General features: G+C 36.5%; 2 protein-coding genes across 3 annotated transcripts in view; one reads left to right on the top strand and one right to left on the bottom strand.

Moving 5' to 3' along the window:
* The window catches only part of Syn1 (Syntrophin-like 1), a 76,421-nt gene extending 56,324 nt beyond the window's left edge, over positions 1-20,097 (bottom strand). Inside the window, exon 1 of the mRNA XM_075307321.1 lies at positions 19,650-20,097. The gene's annotated coding sequence lies outside the window, so the exon portion shown is untranslated. The remainder of the gene's footprint in view (positions 1-19,649) is intronic.
* Positions 20,098-22,013: 1,916 nt separating this feature from the next.
* Positions 22,014-25,284, top strand: Glt (Glutactin). Of its 2 annotated transcripts, XM_075305055.1 has the most exons (6): positions 22,014-23,148; positions 23,208-23,366; positions 23,430-23,747; positions 23,807-24,007; positions 24,065-24,412; positions 24,472-25,284. In XM_075305055.1, the coding sequence occupies exons 1-6, from the start codon at positions 22,054-22,056 to the stop codon at positions 25,183-25,185; spliced, it is 2,835 nt and encodes a 944-aa protein (XP_075161170.1). In that variant the 5' UTR covers positions 22,014-22,053; the 3' UTR covers positions 25,186-25,284. The 2 variants fall into 2 exon arrangements, with proteins under 2 accessions (XP_075161170.1, XP_075161168.1); XM_075305053.1 differs by having other exon boundaries at positions 23,208-23,747.
* Positions 25,285-25,875: the final 591 nt, after the last annotated feature.

Raw genomic sequence — 25,875 nt, forward strand, 5'->3', positions numbered from 1 at the left:
CTGTCTGTCTGTCTGTCTGTCTGTCTGTTGATGTATTTTTGTGTGCAAAGTACAGCTCGCAGTTTTAGTCCGATTGTCCTAAAATTTGGTATAGGGTCCTGTTTCGGCTCAAAGACGATCCCTATTGATTTTGGAAAAAATCGGTTCAGATTTAGATATAGCTGCCATATATATTTTTCGCCGATCTGGTCATAATTGGCGTGTATATCAACCGATCTTCCTCAAATTCCGTACATCCGAATATTTTATGGATCTCGAAAAACTTGCAAAATACCAGCCAAATCGGTTCAGATTTAGATATAGCTCTCATATATAGCTTTCGCCCGATTTACACTCATTTGCCCAAAGAGGCCAATTTTTAACGCCGATTTGGTTGAAATTTTGCACTGGGAGTAGAATTAGCATTGTAACTATGCGTGCCAAATTTGGTTGAAATCGGTTCAGATTTGGATATATCTCCCATATATAGCTTTCGCCCGATTTACACTCATATGACCACAGAGGCCAATTTTTAACTCCGATTTAGTTGAAACTTTGCACAGGGAGTAGAATTAGCATTGTAGCTATGCGTGCCAAATTTGTTTGAAATCGGTTCAGATTTGGATATATCTCCCATATATAGCTTTCGCCCGATTTACACTCATATGACCACAGAGGCCAATTTTTTGCTCCGATTTAGTTGAAATTTTGCACAGGGAGTAGAATTAGCATTGTAGCTATGCGTGCCAAATTTGGTTGAAATCGGTTCAGATTTAGATATATCTCCCATATATAGCTTTCGCCCGATTTACACTCATATGACCACAGAGGCCAATTCTTAACTCCGATTTAGTTGAAATATTGCACAGGGAGTAGGATTAGCATTGTAACTATGCGTGCCAAATTTGGTTGAAATCGGTTCAGATTTAGATATAGCTCCCATATATTTGTTTTTCTGATTTCGACAAAAATGGTCAAAATACCAACAATTTCCTTGTAAAATCGCCACTGCCTAGTCGCAAAGTTGTAAAAATGACTCTAATTTTCCTAAACTTCTAATACATATATATCGAGCGATAAATCATAAATAAACTTTTGCAAAGTTTCCTTAAAATTGCTTCAGATTTAAATGTTTCCCATATTTATACCCTTCACCACTACTGTGGTACAGGGTATAATAAGTTTGTGCATTTGTATGTAACGCCAAGAAGGAGTAATCATAGACCAACCTTTTAGTATACGGATCGGCTTAGAATTAAATTCTGAGTCGATTTAGCGATGTCCGTCTGTCTGTCTGTCCGTCTGTCTGTCCGTCTGTCTGTCTGTCTGTCTGTCTGTCTGTTGATGTATTTTTGTGTGCAAAGTACAGCTCGCAGTTTTAGTCCGATTGTCCTAAAATTTGGTATAGGGTCCTGTTTCGGCTCAAAGACGATCCCTATTGATTTTGGAAAAAATCGGTTCAGATTTAGATATAGCTGCCATATATATTTTTCGCCGATCTGGTCATAATTGGCGTGTATATCAACCGATCTTCCTCAAATTCCGTACATCCGAATATTTTATGGATCTCGAAAAACTTGCAAAATACCAGCCAAATCGGTTCAGATTTAGATATAGCTCTCATATATAGCTTTCGCCCGATTTACACTCATTTGCCCAAAGAGGCCAATTTTTAACGCCGATTTGGTTGAAATTTTGCACTGGGAGTAGAATTAGCATTGTAACTATGCGTGCCAAATTTGGTTGAAATCGGTTCAGATTTGGATATATCTCCCATATATAGCTTTCGCCCGATTTACACTCATATGACCACAGAGGCCAATTTTTAACTCCGATTTAGTTGAAACTTTGCACAGGGAGTAGAATTAGCATTGTAGCTATGCGTGCCAAATTTGTTTGAAATCGGTTCAGATTTGGATATATCTCCCATATATAGCTTTCGCCCGATTTACACTCATATGACCACAGAGGCCAATTTTTTGCTCCGATTTAGTTGAAATTTTGCACAGGGAGTAGAATTAGCATTGTAGCTATGCGTGCCAAATTTGGTTGAAATCGGTTCAGATTTAGATATATCTCCCATATATAGCTTTCGCCCGATTTACACTCATATGACCACAGAGGCCAATTCTTAACTCCGATTTAGTTGAAATATTGCACAGGGAGTAGGATTAGCATTGTAACTATGCGTGCCAAATTTGGTTGAAATCGGTTCAGATTTAGATATAGCTCCCATATATTTGTTTTTCTGATTTCGACAAAAATGGTCAAAATACCAACAATTTCCTTGTAAAATCGCCACTGCCTAGTCGCAAAGTTGTAAAAATGACTCTAATTTTCCTAAACTTCTAATACATATATATCGAGCGATAAATCATAAATAAACTTTTGCAAAGTTTCCTTAAAATTGCTTCAGATTTAAATGTTTCCCATATTTTTTTACTAACATTGTGTTCCACCCTAGTGCATTAGCCGACTTAAATTTTGAGTCTATAGATTTTGTAGAAGTCTATCAAATTCTTCCAGATCGAGTGATATTTAAATGCACGTATTTGGGACAAACCTTTATATATAGCCCCCAACACATTTGACGGATGTGATATGGTATCGAAAATTTAGATCTACAAAGTGGTGCAGGGTATAATATAGTCGGCCCCGCCCGACTTTAGACTTTCCTTACTGGTTTTTTTATAAAATTGGTGTATGCGAATATAGTTAGTGCTTTTTTTCTATTCTTATGCCCTCACTTTTTGTTATTAAACAGCCTTAAGAAATGGATTGGAAAACATTAAAAATTAAAAAATAAATAAATAAATAAATAAAAAAAAATAAAAATAAAAACAAAAACAACAAAAACCAGTAAGGAAAGTCTAAAGTCGGGCGGGGCCGACTATATTATACCCTGCACCACTTTGTAGATCTAAATTTTCGATACCATATCACATCCGTCAAATGTGTTGGGGGCTATATATAAAGGTTTGTCCCAAATACATGCATTTAAATATCACTCGATCTGGAAGAATTTGATAGACTTCTACAAAATCTATAGACTCAAAATTTAAGTCGGCTAATGCACTAGGGTGGAACACAATGTTAGTAAAAAACCAGTAAGGAAAGTCTAAAGTCGGGCGGGGCCGACTATATTATACCCTGCACCACTTTGTAGATCTAAATTTTCGATACCATATCACATCCGTCAAATGTGTTGGGGGCTATATATAAAGGTTTGTCCCAAATACGTGCATTTAAATATCACTCGATCTGGAAGAATTTGATAGACTTCTACAAAATCTATAGACTCAAAATTTAAGTCGGCTAATGCACTAGGGTGGAACACAATGTTAGTAAAAAACCAGTAAGGAAAGTCTAAAGTCGGGCGGGGCCGACTATATTATACCCTGCACCACTTTGTAGATCTAAATTTTCGATACCATATCACATCCGTCAAATGTGTTGGGGGCTATATATAAAGGTTTGTCCCAAATACATGCATTTAAATATCACTCGATCTGGAAGAATTTGATAGACTTCTACAAAATCTATAGACTCAAAATTTAAGTCGGCTAATGCACTAGGGTGGAACACAATGTTAGTAAAAAACCAGTAAGGAAAGTCTAAAGTCGGGCGGGGCCGACTATATTATACCCTGCACCACTTTGTAGATCTAAATTTTCGATACCATATCACATCCGTCAAATGTGTTGGGGGCTATATATAAAGGTTTGTCCCAAATACGTGCATTTAAATATCACTCGATCTGGAAGAATTTGATAGACTTCTACAAAATCTATAGACTCAAAATTTAAGTCGGCTAATGCACTAGGGTGGAACACAATGTTAGTAAAAAACCAGTAAGGAAAGTCTAAAGTCGGGCGGGGCCGACTATATTATACCCTGCACCACTTTGTAGATCTAAATTTTCGATACCATATCACATCCGTCAAATGTGTTGGGGGCTATATATAAAGGTTTGTCCCAAATACGTGCATTTAAATATCACTCGATCTGGAAGAATTTGATAGACTTCTACAAAATCTATAGACTCAAAATTTAAGTCGGCTAATGCACTAGGGTGGAACACAATGTTAGTAAAAAACCAGTAAGGAAAGTCTAAAGTCGGGCGGGGCCGACTATATTATACCCTGCACCACTTTGTAGATCTAAATTTTCGATACCATATCACATCCGTCAAATGTGTTGGGGGCTATATATAAAGGTTTGTCCCAAATACGTGCATTTAAATATCACTCGATCTGGAAGAATTTGATAGACTTCTACAAAATCTATAGACTCAAAATTTAAGTCGGCTAATGCACTAGGGTGGAACACAATGTTAGTAAAAAAATATGGGAAACATTTAAATCTGAAGCAATTTTAAGGAAACTTTGCAAAAGTTTATTTATGATTTATCGCTCGATATATATGTATTAGAAGTTTAGGAAAATTAGAGTCATTTTTACAACTTTGCGACTAGGCAGTGGCGATTTTACAAGGAAATTGTTGGTATTTTGACCATTTTTGTCGAAATCAGAAAAACAAATATATGGGAGCTATATCTAAATCTGAACCGATTTCAACCAAATTTGGCACGCATAGTTACAATGCTAATCCTACTCCCTGTGCAATATTTCAACTAAATCGGAGTTAAGAATTGGCCTCTGTGGTCATATGAGTGTAAATCGGGCGAAAGCTATATATGGGAGATATATCTAAATCTGAACCGATTTCAACCAAATTTGGCACGCATAGCTACAATGCTAATTCTACTCCCTGTGCAAAATTTCAACTAAATCGGAGCAAAAAATTGGCCTCTGTGGTCATATGAGTGTAAATCGGGCGAAAGCTATATATGGGAGATATATCCAAATCTGAACCGATTTCAAACAAATTTGGCACGCATAGCTACAATGCTAATTCTACTCCCTGTGCAAAGTTTCAACTAAATCGGAGTTAAAAATTGGCCTCTGTGGTCATATGAGTGTAAATCGGGCGAAAGCTATATATGGGAGATATATCCAAATCTGAACCGATTTCAACCAAATTTGGCACGCATAGTTACAATGCTAATTCTACTCCCAGTGCAAAATTTCAACCAAATCGGCGTTAAAAATTGGCCTCTTTGGGCAAATGAGTGTAAATCGGGCGAAAGCTATATATGAGAGCTATATCTAAATCTGAACCGATTTGGCTGGTATTTTGCAAGTTTTTCGAGATCCATAAAATATTCGGATGTACGGAATTTGAGGAAGATCGGTTGATATACACGCCAATTATGACCAGATCGGCGAAAAATATATATGGCAGCTATATCTAAATCTGAACCGATTTTTTCCAAAATCAATAGGGATCGTCTTTGAGCCGAAACAGGACCCTATACCAAATTTTAGGACAATCGGACTAAAACTGCGAGCTGTACTTTGCACACAAAAATACATCAACAGACAGACAGACAGACAGACAGACAGACGGACAGACAGACGGACAGACAGACAGACGGACATCGCTAAATCGACTCAGAATTTAATTCTAAGCCGATCCGTATACTAAAAGGTTGGTCTATGATTACTCCTTCTTGGCGTTACATACAAATGCACAAACTTATTATACCCTGTACCACAGTAGTGGTGAAGGGTATAAATATGGGAAACATTTAAATCTGAAGCAATTTTAAGGAAACTTTGCAAAAGTTTATTTATGATTTATCGCTCGATATATATGTATTAGAAGTTTAGGAAAATTAGAGTCATTTTTACAACTTTGCGACTAGGCAGTGGCGATTTTACAAGGAAATTGTTGGTATTTTGACCATTTTTGTCGAAATCAGAAAAACAAATATATGGGAGCTATATCTAAATCTGAACCGATTTCAACCAAATTTGGCACGCATAGTTACAATGCTAATCCTACTCCCTGTGCAATATTTCAACTAAATCGGAGTTAAGAATTGGCCTCTGTGGTCATATGAGTGTAAATCGGGCGAAAGCTATATATGGGAGATATATCTAAATCTGAACCGATTTCAACCAAATTTGGCACGCATAGCTACAATGCTAATTCTACTCCCTGTGCAAAATTTCAACTAAATCGGAGCAAAAAATTGGCCTCTGTGGTCATATGAGTGTAAATCGGGCGAAAGCTATATATGGGAGATATATCCAAATCTGAACCGATTTCAAACAAATTTGGCACGCATAGCTACAATGCTAATTCTACTCCCTGTGCAAAGTTTCAACTAAATCGGAGTTAAAAATTGGCCTCTGTGGTCATATGAGTGTAAATCGGGCGAAAGCTATATATGGGAGATATATCCAAATCTGAACCGATTTCAACCAAATTTGGCACGCATAGTTACAATGCTAATTCTACTCCCAGTGCAAAATTTCAACCAAATCGGCGTTAAAAATTGGCCTCTTTGGGCAAATGAGTGTAAATCGGGCGAAAGCTATATATGAGAGCTATATCTAAATCTGAACCGATTTGGCTGGTATTTTGCAAGTTTTTCGAGATCCATAAAATATTCGGATGTACGGAATTTGAGGAAGATCGGTTGATATACACGCCAATTATGACCAGATCGGCGAAAAATATATATGGCAGCTATATCTAAATCTGAACCGATTTTTTCCAAAATCAATAGGGATCGTCTTTGAGCCGAAACAGGACCCTATACCAAATTTTAGGACAATCGGACTAAAACTGCGAGCTGTACTTTGCACACAAAAATACATCAACAGACAGACAGACAGACAGACAGACAGACGGACAGACAGACGGACAGACAGACAGACGGACATCGCTAAATCGACTCAGAATTTAATTCTAAGCCGATCCGTATACTAAAAGGTTGGTCTATGATTACTCCTTCTTGGCGTTACATACAAATGCACAAACTTATTATACCCTGTACCACAGTAGTGGTGAAGGGTATAAATATGGGAAACATTTAAATCTGAAGCAATTTTAAGGAAACTTTGCAAAAGTTTATTTATGATTTATCGCTCGATATATATGTATTAGAAGTTTAGGAAAATTAGAGTCATTTTTACAACTTTGCGACTAGGCAGTGGCGATTTTACAAGGAAATTGTTGGTATTTTGACCATTTTTGTCGAAATCAGAAAAACAAATATATGGGAGCTATATCTAAATCTGAACCGATTTCAACCAAATTTGGCACGCATAGTTACAATGCTAATCCTACTCCCTGTGCAATATTTCAACTAAATCGGAGTTAAGAATTGGCCTCTGTGGTCATATGAGTGTAAATCGGGCGAAAGCTATATATGGGAGATATATCTAAATCTGAACCGATTTCAACCAAATTTGGCACGCATAGCTACAATGCTAATTCTACTCCCTGTGCAAAATTTCAACTAAATCGGAGCAAAAAATTGGCCTCTGTGGTCATATGAGTGTAAATCGGGCGAAAGCTATATATGGGAGATATATCCAAATCTGAACCGATTTCAAACAAATTTGGCACGCATAGCTACAATGCTAATTCTACTCCCTGTGCAAAGTTTCAACTAAATCGGAGTTAAAAATTGGCCTCTGTGGTCATATGAGTGTAAATCGGGCGAAAGCTATATATGGGAGATATATCCAAATCTGAACCGATTTCAACCAAATTTGGCACGCATAGTTACAATGCTAATTCTACTCCCAGTGCAAAATTTCAACCAAATCGGCGTTAAAAATTGGCCTCTTTGGGCAAATGAGTGTAAATCGGGCGAAAGCTATATATGAGAGCTATATCTAAATCTGAACCGATTTGGCTGGTATTTTGCAAGTTTTTCGAGATCCATAAAATATTCGGATGTACGGAATTTGAGGAAGATCGGTTGATATACACGCCAATTATGACCAGATCGGCGAAAAATATATATGGCAGCTATATCTAAATCTGAACCGATTTTTTCCAAAATCAATAGGGATCGTCTTTGAGCCGAAACAGGACCCTATACCAAATTTTAGGACAATCGGACTAAAACTGCGAGCTGTACTTTGCACACAAAAATACATCAACAGACAGACAGACAGACAGACAGACAGACGGACAGACAGACGGACAGACAGACAGACGGACATCGCTAAATCGACTCAGAATTTAATTCTAAGCCGATCCGTATACTAAAAGGTTGGTCTATGATTACTCCTTCTTGGCGTTACATACAAATGCACAAACTTATTATACCCTGTACCACAGTAGTGGTGAAGGGTATAAATATGGGAAACATTTAAATCTGAAGCAATTTTAAGGAAACTTTGCAAAAGTTTATTTATGATTTATCGCTCGATATATATGTATTAGAAGTTTAGGAAAATTAGAGTCATTTTTACAACTTTGCGACTAGGCAGTGGCGATTTTACAAGGAAATTGTTGGTATTTTGACCATTTTTGTCGAAATCAGAAAAACAAATATATGGGAGCTATATCTAAATCTGAACCGATTTCAACCAAATTTGGCACGCATAGTTACAATGCTAATCCTACTCCCTGTGCAATATTTCAACTAAATCGGAGTTAAGAATTGGCCTCTGTGGTCATATGAGTGTAAATCGGGCGAAAGCTATATATGGGAGATATATCTAAATCTGAACCGATTTCAACCAAATTTGGCACGCATAGCTACAATGCTAATTCTACTCCCTGTGCAAAATTTCAACTAAATCGGAGCAAAAAATTGGCCTCTGTGGTCATATGAGTGTAAATCGGGCGAAAGCTATATATGGGAGATATATCCAAATCTGAACCGATTTCAAACAAATTTGGCACGCATAGCTACAATGCTAATTCTACTCCCTGTGCAAAGTTTCAACTAAATCGGAGTTAAAAATTGGCCTCTGTGGTCATATGAGTGTAAATCGGGCGAAAGCTATATATGGGAGATATATCCAAATCTGAACCGATTTCAACCAAATTTGGCACGCATAGTTACAATGCTAATTCTACTCCCAGTGCAAAATTTCAACCAAATCGGCGTTAAAAATTGGCCTCTTTGGGCAAATGAGTGTAAATCGGGCGAAAGCTATATATGAGAGCTATATCTAAATCTGAACCGATTTGGCTGGTATTTTGCAAGTTTTTCGAGATCCATAAAATATTCGGATGTACGGAATTTGAGGAAGATCGGTTGATATACACGCCAATTATGACCAGATCGGCGAAAAATATATATGGCAGCTATATCTAAATCTGAACCGATTTTTTCCAAAATCAATAGGGATCGTCTTTGAGCCGAAACAGGACCCTATACCAAATTTTAGGACAATCGGACTAAAACTGCGAGCTGTACTTTGCACACAAAAATACATCAACAGACAGACAGACAGACAGACAGACAGACGGACAGACAGACGGACAGACAGACAGACGGACATCGCTAAATCGACTCAGAATTTAATTCTAAGCCGATCCGTATACTAAAAGGTTGGTCTATGATTACTCCTTCTTGGCGTTACATACAAATGCACAAACTTATTATACCCTGTACCACAGTAGTGGTGAAGGGTATAAATATGGGAAACATTTAAATCTGAAGCAATTTTAAGGAAACTTTGCAAAAGTTTATTTATGATTTATCGCTCGATATATATGTATTAGAAGTTTAGGAAAATTAGAGTCATTTTTACAACTTTGCGACTAGGCAGTGGCGATTTTACAAGGAAATTGTTGGTATTTTGACCATTTTTGTCGAAATCAGAAAAACAAATATATGGGAGCTATATCTAAATCTGAACCGATTTCAACCAAATTTGGCACGCATAGTTACAATGCTAATCCTACTCCCTGTGCAATATTTCAACTAAATCGGAGTTAAGAATTGGCCTCTGTGGTCATATGAGTGTAAATCGGGCGAAAGCTATATATGGGAGATATATCTAAATCTGAACCGATTTCAACCAAATTTGGCACGCATAGCTACAATGCTAATTCTACTCCCTGTGCAAAATTTCAACTAAATCGGAGCAAAAAATTGGCCTCTGTGGTCATATGAGTGTAAATCGGGCGAAAGCTATATATGGGAGATATATCCAAATCTGAACCGATTTCAAACAAATTTGGCACGCATAGCTACAATGCTAATTCTACTCCCTGTGCAAAGTTTCAACTAAATCGGAGTTAAAAATTGGCCTCTGTGGTCATATGAGTGTAAATCGGGCGAAAGCTATATATGGGAGATATATCCAAATCTGAACCGATTTCAACCAAATTTGGCACGCATAGTTACAATGCTAATTCTACTCCCAGTGCAAAATTTCAACCAAATCGGCGTTAAAAATTGGCCTCTTTGGGCAAATGAGTGTAAATCGGGCGAAAGCTATATATGAGAGCTATATCTAAATCTGAACCGATTTGGCTGGTATTTTGCAAGTTTTTCGAGATCCATAAAATATTCGGATGTACGGAATTTGAGGAAGATCGGTTGATATACACGCCAATTATGACCAGATCGGCGAAAAATATATATGGCAGCTATATCTAAATCTGAACCGATTTTTTCCAAAATCAATAGGGATCGTCTTTGAGCCGAAACAGGACCCTATACCAAATTTTAGGACAATCGGACTAAAACTGCGAGCTGTACTTTGCACACAAAAATACATCAACAGACAGACAGACAGACAGACAGACAGACAGACGGACAGACAGACGGACAGACAGACAGACGGACATCGCTAAATCGACTCAGAATTTAATTCTAAGCCGATCCGTATACTAAAAGGTTGGTCTATGATTACTCCTTCTTGGCGTTACATACAAATGCACAAACTTATTATACCCTGTACCACAGTAGTGGTGAAGGGTATAAATATGGGAAACATTTAAATCTGAAGCAATTTTAAGGAAACTTTGCAAAAGTTTATTTATGATTTATCGCTCGATATATATGTATTAGAAGTTTAGGAAAATTAGAGTCATTTTTACAACTTTGCGACTAGGCAGTGGCGATTTTACAAGGAAATTGTTGGTATTTTGACCATTTTTGTCGAAATCAGAAAAACAAATATATGGGAGCTATATCTAAATCTGAACCGATTTCAACCAAATTTGGCACGCATAGTTACAATGCTAATCCTACTCCCTGTGCAATATTTCAACTAAATCGGAGTTAAGAATTGGCCTCTGTGGTCATATGAGTGTAAATCGGGCGAAAGCTATATATGGGAGATATATCTAAATCTGAACCGATTTCAACCAAATTTGGCACGCATAGCTACAATGCTAATTCTACTCCCTGTGCAAAATTTCAACTAAATCGGAGCAAAAAATTGGCCTCTGTGGTCATATGAGTGTAAATCGGGCGAAAGCTATATATGGGAGATATATCCAAATCTGAACCGATTTCAAACAAATTTGGCACGCATAGCTACAATGCTAATTCTACTCCCTGTGCAAAGTTTCAACTAAATCGGAGTTAAAAATTGGCCTCTGTGGTCATATGAGTGTAAATCGGGCGAAAGCTATATATGGGAGATATATCCAAATCTGAACCGATTTCAACCAAATTTGGCACGCATAGTTACAATGCTAATTCTACTCCCAGTGCAAAATTTCAACCAAATCGGCGTTAAAAATTGGCCTCTTTGGGCAAATGAGTGTAAATCGGGCGAAAGCTATATATGAGAGCTATATCTAAATCTGAACCGATTTGGCTGGTATTTTGCAAGTTTTTCGAGATCCATAAAATATTCGGATGTACGGAATTTGAGGAAGATCGGTTGATATACACGCCAATTATGACCAGATCGGCGAAAAATATATATGGCAGCTATATCTAAATCTGAACCGATTTTTTCCAAAATCAATAGGGATCGTCTTTGAGCCGAAACAGGACCCTATACCAAATTTTAGGACAATCGGACTAAAACTGCGAGCTGTACTTTGCACACAAAAATACATCAACAGACAGACAGACAGACAGACAGACAGACGGACAGACAGACGGACAGACAGACAGACGGACATCGCTAAATCGACTCAGAATTTAATTCTAAGCCGATCCGTATACTAAAAGGTTGGTCTATGATTACTCCTTCTTGGCGTTACATACAAATGCACAAACTTATTATACCCTGTACCACAGTAGTGGTGAAGGGTATAAATATGGGAAACATTTAAATCTGAAGCAATTTTAAGGAAACTTTGCAAAAGTTTATTTATGATTTATCGCTCGATATATATGTATTAGAAGTTTAGGAAAATTAGAGTCATTTTTACAACTTTGCGACTAGGCAGTGGCGATTTTACAAGGAAATTGTTGGTATTTTGACCATTTTTGTCGAAATCAGAAAAACAAATATATGGGAGCTATATCTAAATCTGAACCGATTTCAACCAAATTTGGCACGCATAGTTACAATGCTAATCCTACTCCCTGTGCAATATTTCAACTAAATCGGAGTTAAGAATTGGCCTCTGTGGTCATATGAGTGTAAATCGGGCGAAAGCTATATATGGGAGATATATCTAAATCTGAACCGATTTCAACCAAATTTGGCACGCATAGCTACAATGCTAATTCTACTCCCTGTGCAAAATTTCAACTAAATCGGAGCAAAAAATTGGCCTCTGTGGTCATATGAGTGTAAATCGGGCGAAAGCTATATATGGGAGATATATCCAAATCTGAACCGATTTCAAACAAATTTGGCACGCATAGCTACAATGCTAATTCTACTCCCTGTGCAAAGTTTCAACTAAATCGGAGTTAAAAATTGGCCTCTGTGGTCATATGAGTGTAAATCGGGCGAAAGCTATATATGGGAGATATATCCAAATCTGAACCGATTTCAACCAAATTTGGCACGCATAGTTACAATGCTAATTCTACTCCCAGTGCAAAATTTCAACCAAATCGGCGTTAAAAATTGGCCTCTTTGGGCAAATGAGTGTAAATCGGGCGAAAGCTATATATGAGAGCTATATCTAAATCTGAACCGATTTGGCTGGTATTTTGCAAGTTTTTCGAGATCCATAAAATATTCGGATGTACGGAATTTGAGGAAGATCGGTTGATATACACGCCAATTATGACCAGATCGGCGAAAAATATATATGGCAGCTATATCTAAATCTGAACCGATTTTTTCCAAAATCAATAGGGATCGTCTTTGAGCCGAAACAGGACCCTATACCAAATTTTAGGACAATCGGACTAAAACTGCGAGCTGTACTTTGCACACAAAAATACATCAACAGACAGACAGACAGACAGACAGACAGACGGACAGACAGACGGACAGACAGACAGACGGACATCGCTAAATCGACTCAGAATTTAATTCTAAGCCGATCCGTATACTAAAAGGTTGGTCTATGATTACTCCTTCTTGGCGTTACATACAAATGCACAAACTTATTATACCCTGTACCACAGTAGTGGTGAAGGGTATAAATATGGGAAACATTTAAATCTGAAGCAATTTTAAGGAAACTTTGCAAAAGTTTATTTATGATTTATCGCTCGATATATATGTATTAGAAGTTTAGGAAAATTAGAGTCATTTTTACAACTTTGCGACTAGGCAGTGGCGATTTTACAAGGAAATTGTTGGTATTTTGACCATTTTTGTCGAAATCAGAAAAACAAATATATGGGAGCTATATCTAAATCTGAACCGATTTCAACCAAATTTGGCACGCATAGTTACAATGCTAATCCTACTCCCTGTGCAATATTTCAACTAAATCGGAGTTAAGAATTGGCCTCTGTGGTCATATGAGTGTAAATCGGGCGAAAGCTATATATGGGAGATATATCTAAATCTGAACCGATTTCAACCAAATTTGGCACGCATAGCTACAATGCTAATTCTACTCCCTGTGCAAAATTTCAACTAAATCGGAGCAAAAAATTGGCCTCTGTGGTCATATGAGTGTAAATCGGGCGAAAGCTATATATGGGAGATATATCCAAATCTGAACCGATTTCAAACAAATTTGGCACGCATAGCTACAATGCTAATTCTACTCCCTGTGCAAAGTTTCAACTAAATCGGAGTTAAAAATTGGCCTCTGTGGTCATATGAGTGTAAATCGGGCGAAAGCTATATATGGGAGATATATCCAAATCTGAACCGATTTCAACCAAATTTGGCACGCATAGTTACAATGCTAATTCTACTCCCAGTGCAAAATTTCAACCAAATCGGCGTTAAAAATTGGCCTCTTTGGGCAAATGAGTGTAAATCGGGCGAAAGCTATATATGAGAGCTATATCTAAATCTGAACCGATTTGGCTGGTATTTTGCAAGTTTTTCGAGATCCATAAAATATTCGGATGTACGGAATTTGAGGAAGATCGGTTGATATACACGCCAATTATGACCAGATCGGCGAAAAATATATATGGCAGCTATATCTAAATCTGAACCGATTTTTTCCAAAATCAATAGGGATCGTCTTTGAGCCGAAACAGGACCCTATACCAAATTTTAGGACAATCGGACTAAAACTGCGAGCTGTACTTTGCACACAAAAATACATCAACAGACAGACAGACAGACAGACAGACGGACAGACAGACGGACAGACAGACAGACGGACATCGCTAAATCGACTCAGAATTTAATTCTAAGCCGATCCGTATACTAAAAGGTTGGTCTATGATTACTCCTTCTTGGCGTTACATACAAATGCACAAACTTATTATACCCTGTACCACAGTAGTGGTGAAGGGTATAAAAATTGTGAGCGAATAGAGAAAAGAAGAGAGAATTTTTTTAAGTAATACTATAAGTTACTCAACTTCTATTGAGTAAAAATAGGCATAAATTAAGGTCATGTCTATGACTGAAAAAAATTCAAAAGTATATGACAATGAGAAATTCCTTAACGAAACAGGCAACCTGTTGTATATATGTTGTATAAATTTTCTATATTTACCCATTCTCACTCAAGTAAATAGGATTAAAAATTTATTTATTTCTATTTATTGATATGGTACTAAAAGTAAACTAAAATATATGTAGAAAATCAATTACACTCTAATGGTGGGTATTAACACTTTGACTACCAATGTCCACTTAGGGGGACATTCGAAAACAACACCTAACTCTAAAACCCTAGTTAGTTCCGATTTATTTCTCGATGCTATTTCAAAGTAGAGGCTTTAATCTAAATATGCTATAAATATTTTTCATATTGGTAAGAATTAAAATGCATTTTATAACCTTCTTTAACAATAAACGAAAAAATTCAAAATTTTGAGGCAATTTTTCCAGTGTATGTCTGTAGTAAGTGGACGTTCAGACAATGATTAAAGCTGATATGTTTTTGGATTCTTTTTTGTTGTTTGTGTTTTTACACATTGATAGATATTATAGCGCTTATTTTCGTAAGGCCATTTGGTCACAATTCAACAATCAAGTTTTCAGAACAAACTCATATAGCTCTAGGTCCTTAAAATTACAATTTTTCCTACATACTTGTACCAATAAGTAAAAGAAGAAGAATAATAAAAGTTTTTAACATTAAGTTTATTTCGGTTGTGAAAGGGTTAAGTTCGTGTTTAACTGCAAAAATCGAAAATAAAACTGTAAACGCGGAATAAAATTATAACTACTCGTAGGCGAAGGTTTTTAACTCTTATACGCATTTACGCACTCCCAAATGTGAACATCAAACGTAACATACGACTCAATGAATAGTCGTCAGGAGATTTTTTTGTGTGTCACGACTCTTTAAATATTTTTCTTTTCTTGAGTGAGCGTGAGTAAACAATTACTCATGTGCACACCTCAAAGTTTACCACCTGTGAGCCAGAAATAACCTAACCTACACACCAAGGTTAAGTTAGGTGGCAGCCCCATGTATCAGGCTCACTTAGACTATACAGTCCATTGTGACATCACAGTGGTGAACTTCTCTCTTTTCACTGGTTGCTGCCCGATTCCATGTTAAGTTCAATGACAAGGGACCTCCTTTTTATAGCCGAGGCCGAACGGCGTTCCACATTGCAGTGAAACCACTTAGAGAAGCACACCAAAAAAAAACTCCGATTAATCACAAAATTAATTGATCTAATTAATGTCTTCAATCACAAAAATGATAGTATTGTAGCTACTTCATATAAAAAATATTTTAAATACTATGTTTGGAAAAACAAGCCAAGAGAATTATTTTGCAATTTATGAATGATTGAGAAAAAATAAAAAAAAACATTTTGTTACAATTAAACGGAAGTTTTGTTAAAGAATCCTAATATTATCAATCATAGTTTTAATTGGGCATAAAAAATATTTGATTAAAATATTAATTGATTTCAATTTCAATTAATTTTTTTTTATTGATTAAATGAAACATTTTATTGATGTTGACTGCAAAACTTAATTATTTTTTTTTTAATAAAAAACGTAATTATTTTCAATTAATTTCTTAACCTACTTTTTATTTTTAGTTTGATTCTTTGAAAAAAACATTTTAACTAAATATCAAAAAAATGCTTCAGTTTTTTTTCAACTTCAATCAAATTTTTAATTGGATATATTTTGGTGACATTTGGGAGCCACCGTGGTGCAATGGTTAGCATGGCCGCCTTGCATACACAAGGTCGTGGGTTCGATTCCTGCTTCGACCGAACACCAAAAAGTTTTTCAGCGGTGGATTATCCCACCTCAGTAATGCTGGTGACATTTCTGAGGGTTTCAAAGCTTCTCTAAGTGGTTTCACTGCAATGTGGAACGCTGTTCGGACTCGGCTATAAAAAGGAGGTCCCTTGTCAGTGATAATAACATCGAATCGGGCAGCACTCAGTGATAAGAGAGAAGTTCACCAATGTCGTATCACAATGGACTGAATAGTCTAAGTGAGCATGATACTTCGGGCTGCCACCTAACCTAACCTTGGTGACATTTTTTCTGTGTAAACTATCATTGAGTTGGTTGATATCGATCAATTTATTTATATAACCTCTATATCCTTAGACATATCTACTATCATTGAGTTGGTTGATATCGATCAATTTATTTATATAACCTCTATATCCTTAGACATATCTTCCGATTTTTCTTCTTGGAGAAATGTACAACCCCTACTTTTATGCGATTTGTTTTGAAATTTGCAGTGTGCTTTTCTGTACTGAAGATTCTTATACAGACCGATCCGATTATAAAAGCCAAAATTTTGGGATGTAGTGAAAGAGGAAGATCAAATAAATTTTTCACCTCTAGCCGAAATTTCCGCTACCCATAAGAAATGCATTGCTATATATTTGCTAACGAAAATTCCATGAAGCGTTATTATCAATTGTTACATTCTGCTCCATAGGAAATACATTGCAAAACTGTGTTATTGGCGAAAGAATCTCCCGTTAGAAGTGCATACCGGCTTAACGCCAAACCGCCAGCGATGCGAGGGGATATCTCTACTACGTGCTACACTGCTCACATCTTACTGACCCTATGACTACTCCGTTTTTACTATATACCCTACGGGAAATGGATTAATCCCAAAACAGGCACAGGACTAAGTCTAGTCCTCATCAAAATTTAAGAAAGTGACCGGTCACTTTAACATGGATGCTTCATTGACGGGGTCATTATACCCTAAACCACATAGTGGTCAGGGTATAATAAGAAATATTGATTTTAGACCCCATAAAATATATACCGATCGACTCAGAATCACCTCCTGAGTCGATCAAGCGCTTGGTGTCCTTCCGTCCGTCCGTCTGTCCATGTATTTGTTGTTCACAGGATTCCGGTCGCAATTATTAACAGATTTTGATGAAATTTTGTACAGGGAGTTTTTTGGGAACAAGGACGAACGCTATTGAATTTGGAAGAAATCGGATCAAATTTAGATATAGCTCCCATATATATGTATCGCCCGATTTCGACAAATGGGGTCACGTTGCGTTTGTTTTAAAGCGGATCGTCACCAAATTTGGCAAAAAGTAATCTTTTTCATCGTTCTTCAAGTCTGCAAAATTTCATCTAAATCGGTTCAGATTTAGATATAGCTCCCATATATATGTATCGCCTGATTTTCCCAAATTTGGCCATAAAAACCTTATTTATTAAGCGATCTTTCTCAAACTTGGCTCACTCTAATCTTTTATGGTACTGACAATATGTGCCAAAAATAATCGAAATCGGTTCAGATTTAGATATAGCTCCCATATATATGTATCGCCCGATTTTGAACATTTTGCCCCTAATAACCTTATTTTTGACCATAGGGGCCTCATTTATTAACTGATCGTACTCAAATTTTACACAAAGTGACCTTCTGTGGTATCAATCATACCTGCAAAATATTATACAAATTGGTTCAGATTTAGATATAGGTCCCATATATATGCATCGCTCGATTTTGTAATATTTGGCCATAATACTCTTATTTATTAAGCTATGTTATTCAAATTTCAAATTTTGATGTACTAGCTGATCGTATTTAGACTTACATGTAGCTCTTACATAAATCTATTGCCCTATTTGCAGAATTTGGATTTATTACCCACAACTAATTGACCGATTTCCTCTTTTTTAATAATGGACTCAGTATTAGTGGCATACTAACTCTTTTGGTGCAAAATAAACTATAGCTCCTAATATTAGACATTTCTGCTCAGATCGTGACAAGACACCCATAAACATGTACCCCCCTTTATGTTCTCAAAAACCTAAATCATTAAAACCGACAAATGCTTATATTTACTAATTCAGTAGGGGTGGTTTAGGGTATGATATAGTCGCCCCCCCCCCCCCGGCTTTCTACTTTACTCACTTGTTTTAAAGTGCAAATGACTGGGACTCATTAAAAAAGTACAAGTCCTGGAATAGTTCAGTAGGACCAGTCCTTAGACATATCCCCATAAACCACTCTTGGACAACCACTTAACAACCTGATTCAGGGTATTTTTGTGTAATTCCAAGAGAGTATATAAAAATTTAATAATTCAGATGAACTGGATCCCCTAGAGTAGTATATGGTTATATCTTAAGCTTTGTAAGCAAGCCGGCCATGTCATAATCAAAATCTATCGATCCTGATGTTCATGCATATGCTGTAAAAATCGCCAAACACAAATTTCCAACTATGCAGACAATGTAGAATATTATGATGATGGCGTGTCTATAATTCGGATAACGGAATGCGAAAATCTCCCAGAACTACGAACAATTTACTTTATCAAAATGAAAAATCCCATACGAGTACTACATACAAAGTCAAGGAGAACACCTCAAATCTCCCTCACTTTTTGAACTACCACCATCACCGGCACCACCATAATAATAACAATAGTAGCAGCAAAAGACTATTCTGGGATGAAAGCCGAAATGAAATGTACCGCCATGAAATTTTGTAGTGTATAATAATGCATACTTTCACGCTAAATTACGCATACCCTAAAGCTTGCGGACACAAACACACGAACACACACACATACGCTCCCACACAAAATATCTTGAATGAAAAGCTCATAAAGAATAATTCTCAACTCTTGCCAGCTCTCGCCCATCACAAAACAAAAAAAAAAAGAGAATGACACCCACTCTTCGAAGAGTCGCAAACAGTAAATGTTTAAAGAGAGCCCGTCCTAGCAGAGGGTGGTTAATGGGATACTACCATTAAGGGTTGCTGATAGAGGTCGGTTTTTAGTGTTCTTATAGAAGAATTTAAAGGAAAATATTAATGCATTTTTTTCCCAAGGATAGATTTACCTTTTTCCACATAGCTATGGAAATAATGTTCACACCAATTCTGGATTTCAGATAAGGTCTCCTTTGCAATTATCCATTGGACAATGGTATTTTTTTTTATGATATCCTTTTCTGCTTGACAAACACACAAATTAAATATCTTCACGGTGAGAGATGTCACAAAATGCCAGACGGCGAAAATGTACCAGGATAGCTATTCTAACAAACTTTTATGGTGATTATTGTGGCAATTTTTTGTTTTTACTTCTATTGGGAATTTGAACAATTTATTTTTACATTTTAAACACTTTCTATACCAACATTTCTAAATACTCATTTACACTTTTTCTTATACACTTTCTTTGCTTTATGATTTATTGAATTTTTTATTATTTACTTAATATTTCCATTCACAATAAATCAAAAATTGCCATTAAATGATATGCGTTCGATGCCACTGTTACTTCAACCGTACCGTTCTAAGCGAAATGAGAATCATAACTGAAGAGTTGTTTGCTTCGACATATCCTTAAAGGTTAACCTCTTATGGGACTACTGGTTATTTGTCTCTCTTTAAGTTATTGTGAATTTAGCTCTTAGTGGTTGTTGTTTACTGCTTAGAAAAGCAACCCTGCAGTTGTTGATAGTACTGTATAGTCGATAAGAGAGTTAGCTGAATGAATTGTAGGGAAGAAGAAGATTAAGTTAACATATACGAATAAAATTAAAATCACTCATTATACAGTGTGACCGACACGAACTTTTACCAATTCAAACGATAACTATTTTTTTATTGAAAATATTTGCTATTGATACATATGACAAAAAATAGAATCCAAATTCTACAATCCATTCACCTTTTGCCTTGACTGTTGATTTAAGTCTGCTGGTATATGGGCGACGGTTGCTACAGTTGGTATAATTCTACCAAAAATTGTAGATTCATAAATTTTCTATAGAAATAAAATTCTGACAAAATTTCCCACAGAAATAAAATTCTGACAAAATTTTCTATAGAAATAAAATTTTGACAAAATTTTCTATAAAAATAAAATTTTGACAAAATTTTCTATAGAAATAAAATTTTGACAAAATTTTCTATAGAAATAAAATTTTGACAAAATTTTCTATAGAAATAAAATTTTGACAAAATTTTCTATAGAAATAAAATGTTGACAAAATTTTCTATAGGAATAAAATTTTGACTAAATTTTTTATAGAAATAAAATTTTAACAAAATTTTCTATAGAAATAAAATTTTTGACAAAATTTTCTATAAAAATAAAATTTTAATAAAACTTTCTATTAAAATAAAATTTTGACAACATTTTCTAGGGAGATAAAATTTTGACAAAAATTTCTAGGAAAATAAAATTTTAACAAAATTTTCTATAGAAATAAAATTTTGAAAAAATATTCTATAGAAATAAAATTTTGACAAAACTTTCTATAGAAATAAAATTATGACAAAATTTTCAAAAAAAATACAATTTTGATAACATTTTTTATGGAAATAAAATTTTGCAAAATAAGATTTGTCTCTCCCAATTATGGTAGATTATTCCTGGCTCGGTCGACATAGTATTCAGATTTAAAAACTCAGAGATCTTTCGGAATAGAGGACTACTTTTCGCACATTCTCATTTACTTTTTTCTGAGGAACGAAATTTTAGACATGTGAAGTTTTCTTTTGGGACTAAATTCAAATAAATAATATTAGACATAATCGTTGGGCAGCTTATCATAAATTCGGGTTTATTGACTCTTCATGAAAATACTTTGTAGGAAAGGGGAGTCTAGTGTGTCTAAATTTTCGTTCCGGAGTAAAGAATGTTTTTTTTTTTCTTTAGAACTCTTCGATTCAAAGAATTTTCGATGCATTTAAATGAATCTGAGTTTGGAATGACATCTAAATAAATTTGTGGTATACGTTGTGATTTGGAAAGTTTGGAGTGAAAGAAATTCGTGTATCACAAAATCTTTGTATATACCGGCTCTCATGTTTTGGAGATAAGCGTGATCTGTGATCAAATATAAAATATCGATTTAATGTTATGGTTTCTTGCCCACAACACTGTGCTTCCTTCGCTTGCACTAGTCGCTTTTCTATTTGAGATCAGTTTCAGTGGCGTTTCTTTTTTATTTAAAAAAAAATTGATAAACACTAAGAACGCTTAGATAGAGGGGTATGGATTGAATAACGGCAAGACTTCCTCTATGACAATTCTTGAACAACACAAGGCGATAACCCCGTAAGGGCTGCAACAGCCATTTCTTGAACGTATGAGATAATCATTTGAGTAGTCGCAGTGGCAGAATGCAGCGCTGAATGGGAAATGATGAAGAATATTGAAGATTAGCTTTGCTAATCGCCGGAACTATGTCAACGAATTCAGTTTAATTTGTTTCACCGAGTGGCAGCAACATGCATCGGAAAAGTGGGAAAACTAGATTATTACTCCAATGTCTAGTGCTTGTTGGCATTTTGCTCCAATTGACTTGGGCTCAACACAATGAAGACTTTGAAGATTATGAGGAAAGTGATCGTTTCGACAACCATCATCCTTTAGACCCGCATGCTTATCGTCCAGCATCGAGTGTCCCAGATCGTTATGGTGACATGAATGGACTGAATACACATCCTTCAGCGGATAGAAGGCCATATGAATATCCAGAACCCCGTATTATTGCTCCACCTATTCCCGAAGCAGAGAAGGAAAATTCCCATTCAAGAGAAGAGAACATGGATGCAACACCTTATGGATCTCACGTTAATATGCCTCATGTTTCTAGAGAAGAATATCCAGATCCTCGATTTATTATCCCCCATTCTTCACATTTGGGAGAAGATACTTCAGTGCCTCAAACTTTTACTCCACATGTTTCGAGGGAATATCCTGAACCAAGAGTCATAACACCAAATATGGTAAATACTCCCGACCATAGAGAAATAGCGCCCCATGACCCAAGGGCAGAGGGTAGAAGTATGTATGGAAGGGAAGAAAATCCTGAACATCGTTCTGAGACACATCATATGCCAACTTATTCAAGAGAAGATTCGAGAACAAATAATAGAGATGGAGATTATCACGATCCACGAACAATGGTAAACCAAGCGCCAACATATACCAGAGGGGAGTCTGCTCCAACCTATACAAGAGAGGAAACAGTCCAGCCTACTTACACAAGAGAGGAATCCGTAGCGCCAATGCCTTATGTTCCTGGCTACACGAGAAGAGATGGAAAACCCGTTGATCCTCGCACCATTACCCCACCGCCACCAAGGAGTTACCCGGAATCACAACAAAGGCCGCCTACCGATGTGCATTCTAATAGCTTATCAAGAGATCGCACTAAAACTGCATTACCCACCGGCAATCGTGAAACACACATGCTAAAAGTTCCAAACTTGGGATCCGTGCGTGGTTATACAGAATTTAAAATAATAAAAAATAGGCCCATCAGTGCTTACCTAGGTCTAAAGTATGGCTCAGTTAAACCTGGTATTGGAAGGTTCCAGGTATGTAAGATCTTGAAAGATAAATAGGCATGTGATTGCAAATATCTTTTCTCTTCCAGTCTGCTTCTCTTGTGGAAAATAATCCCTATGCCAATATTGATGCAACACAAGAACCTTCCAATTGCCCCCAGTTCCCCGATTTAGCTCTTGTTACAGAACGTGAGGCTCGTGGTGAAAATGTAGATGACTGCTTGACCTTGAATATCTATGCACCGGCCGTAAGTTGGAATATGGCTTGTCTTAAACCCAAAGCCCTTTTATATTTTACGAAAACTTTTCAGAAAACTGGATCATATCCGGTTATGGTCTTCATCCATGGTGAAATGCTCTTTGATGGCAGTGCTGAAGAGGGCCAACCCGATTACTTTTTGGAACATGATGTTGTCTTGGTTACCATTAATTACCGCTTGGCTCCATTCGGCTTCTTGTCCACTCAGACCGATGATATGCCCGGCAATGTGGCCCTATCGGACATCCAATTAGCCTTGGAATGGGTGCAGCAATACATACGCTACTTCAATGGTAACTCCGAACAAGTGACCCTTTTCGGCCAGGCGGGTGGAGCCACAATGGTTCACGCTCTAAGCTTAAGCGGGAAAGTAAGAGATGCTGCATTGAACTTATTGAAGAGAAATCATTGTCCCTATTCCCTTTCTAGGCCGAAGGACTTTTCCACAAATTGATATTGCAATCTGGCACTGCCCTAAATCCATATTTCCTGGATGAACAGCCCTTGGGCACTGTACAGAGTTTCTCCCATTTCGCTCGCTGTCCTCCCAGTCGTAACATTGATGGTATCGTTAGCTGTTTCGACAGAATGAAAACCTCAGATCTTTTGAATTATTTCAAGAGATACTTTGTAAGTTTAAATGTTCAATCCAGCAGTAAGCTTAAGTTAAATTTGGACCCATTTTAGGAAAGCAATGAACTCCGGGGTCTAGCATTTATCAGTGGATTCAAATTGATTGTAGGCGATAGGCTGGGCTATTTGCCTCAACACCCTGCTTCTATGATAGCCAATAATACAAAACCAACCGTGGTGGGAGTGGCCAAGGATGCAGGAGCTTTCATAATGACCCGTTTCTATGACCAATTAGTTGAGTTACGAACCCGTAACATCTCCGATTACATTAATGTTGTGTTGAAGCACACCTCCCAGCCACGCCATTATCAATTGTGGAAGAGCTGGGCTTTGACTCACATCTTCACCGCCGAAGATGTACGCAGTCCCACCATTCAAGGTTTGGTGCAGAAACTTTTGGAGGTAAGTTCTTAAGCTAAAGTTGGAAGTTTGGAACTTTCATAGCTATTTCTCACTTGCAGTTGGTCAACTTGATTTTGTATCGGGCTCCAGTTATAGACAGTATACGGTATACTTCGAAGAACACATCCACCTATCTGTACTGTTTCGACTATCGCGGTGAATATCATCGCTTTGGGCATTTGCGCAATCCCTTACCATTCGAAATCGATGCCACTCTGAGTGATGACAATATCTATCTGTTTCCCTATCCTGAGGAGGTTAGCCATCTTAATCCCATGGACAAATCTGTGGCCAACTCCATGGTTCGCATGTGGGTTAGCTTTGCTCAATATGGTATGCCGGTATATAGTCAAACTGTTTGGCCCAATGTTAGTACAGAGTATGGACCCTTCTTGCGTTTCACCAATACCAGAGCTGGTAATTTGGAATTGGATTATCACTTTGGCGATGGTATACCAGTGCCAAATCTTTATCCGGAATATTTCACGACCACCACCACTTCGACAACAACAACTACAACCACCACCACAACAACAACACCCAGTCCTTATCCACCACATCTCCAACCTCAAAATCCATACATACGACCTCAATATGTACTACCCCCACAGTATCCCAACTATCAACAATACCCAAATCGCTATTATCCCAATAGATATCCGAGTGCAAGTGAAACGAATCCTCTACAGCCGGGACAAATGAATAGAGATCCACGCTATTCAAGTTATTCCCAACGCCATCAACGTCAGCCGATGCAGTCATCGGGATTGTAGGTCATAAAACCATTTAATGTCTGATAATCTAGATTTCTATATTACGAAGAAAAGAAAAAAAAATATTTCATCTTCCGAATAAATATTTGTATGTGTGAATATGATCTCTTATCAGTAAATATGTAGTTGTTGGAGTAGTAGTGTACTCACTGATAATGAGAATGAGAGTGAGAGTGTTTTAATTGTTTCCTTATCCCTATAATGCACAACAAAAATGATTTATTTATAAAACAAGAACTAAGTTTAAACTGTAAAGCGAGAATGAACAGCATGAACTGAATTTTCTTGTTTTGTGAACTCCTGTGATAAGCTCAAAATGATTTTATCAGCAGTGCATAAAGGCATTAGAGGGTTAAGTTTGTGTGGTTCTCTGAAGGGTCATGAATCTGAAAACATTAAAAACTGGCTAATGCACATTTGACCTAAAGCAAGCATGAATTTCTATATATCTGTTAAAATATTTTGTCAAAATTTTATTTCTATAGAAAATTTTGTCAATTTTTTTTTTGTCTATAGAAAATTTTGTAACTTTTTTTTTTCTATAGAAAATTTTGTCAAAATTATATTTCTATAGAAAATTTTGTCAAAATTTTATTTCTATAGAAAATTGTGTCAAAATTTAATTTCTATAGAAAATGTTATAAAAATTTTATTTCTATACAAAATATTGTCAAAATTTTATATTTCTAT

Source organism: Haematobia irritans, chromosome 4, assembly GCF_050003625.1.
Source record: "Haematobia irritans isolate KBUSLIRL chromosome 4, ASM5000362v1, whole genome shotgun sequence".
NCBI classification, from domain to species: Eukaryota; Metazoa; Arthropoda; class Insecta; order Diptera; family Muscidae; genus Haematobia; species Haematobia irritans.

What these genes read in the sequence shown, in the direction of transcription:
- Glt (XM_075305053.1), top strand. Translation starts at nt 22,054, where the DNA reads ATGCATCGGAAAAGTGGGAAAACTAGATTATTACTCCAATGTCTAGTG. An exon ending in ATTATTTCAAGAGATACTTT is followed by an intron (nt 24,008 to 24,064) that starts GTAAGTTTAAAT and finishes GACCCATTTTAG; the next exon opens with GAAAGCAATGAACTCCGGGG. An exon ending in TGGTGCAGAAACTTTTGGAG is followed by an intron (nt 24,413 to 24,471) that starts GTAAGTTCTTAA and finishes TCTCACTTGCAG; the next exon opens with TTGGTCAACTTGATTTTGTA.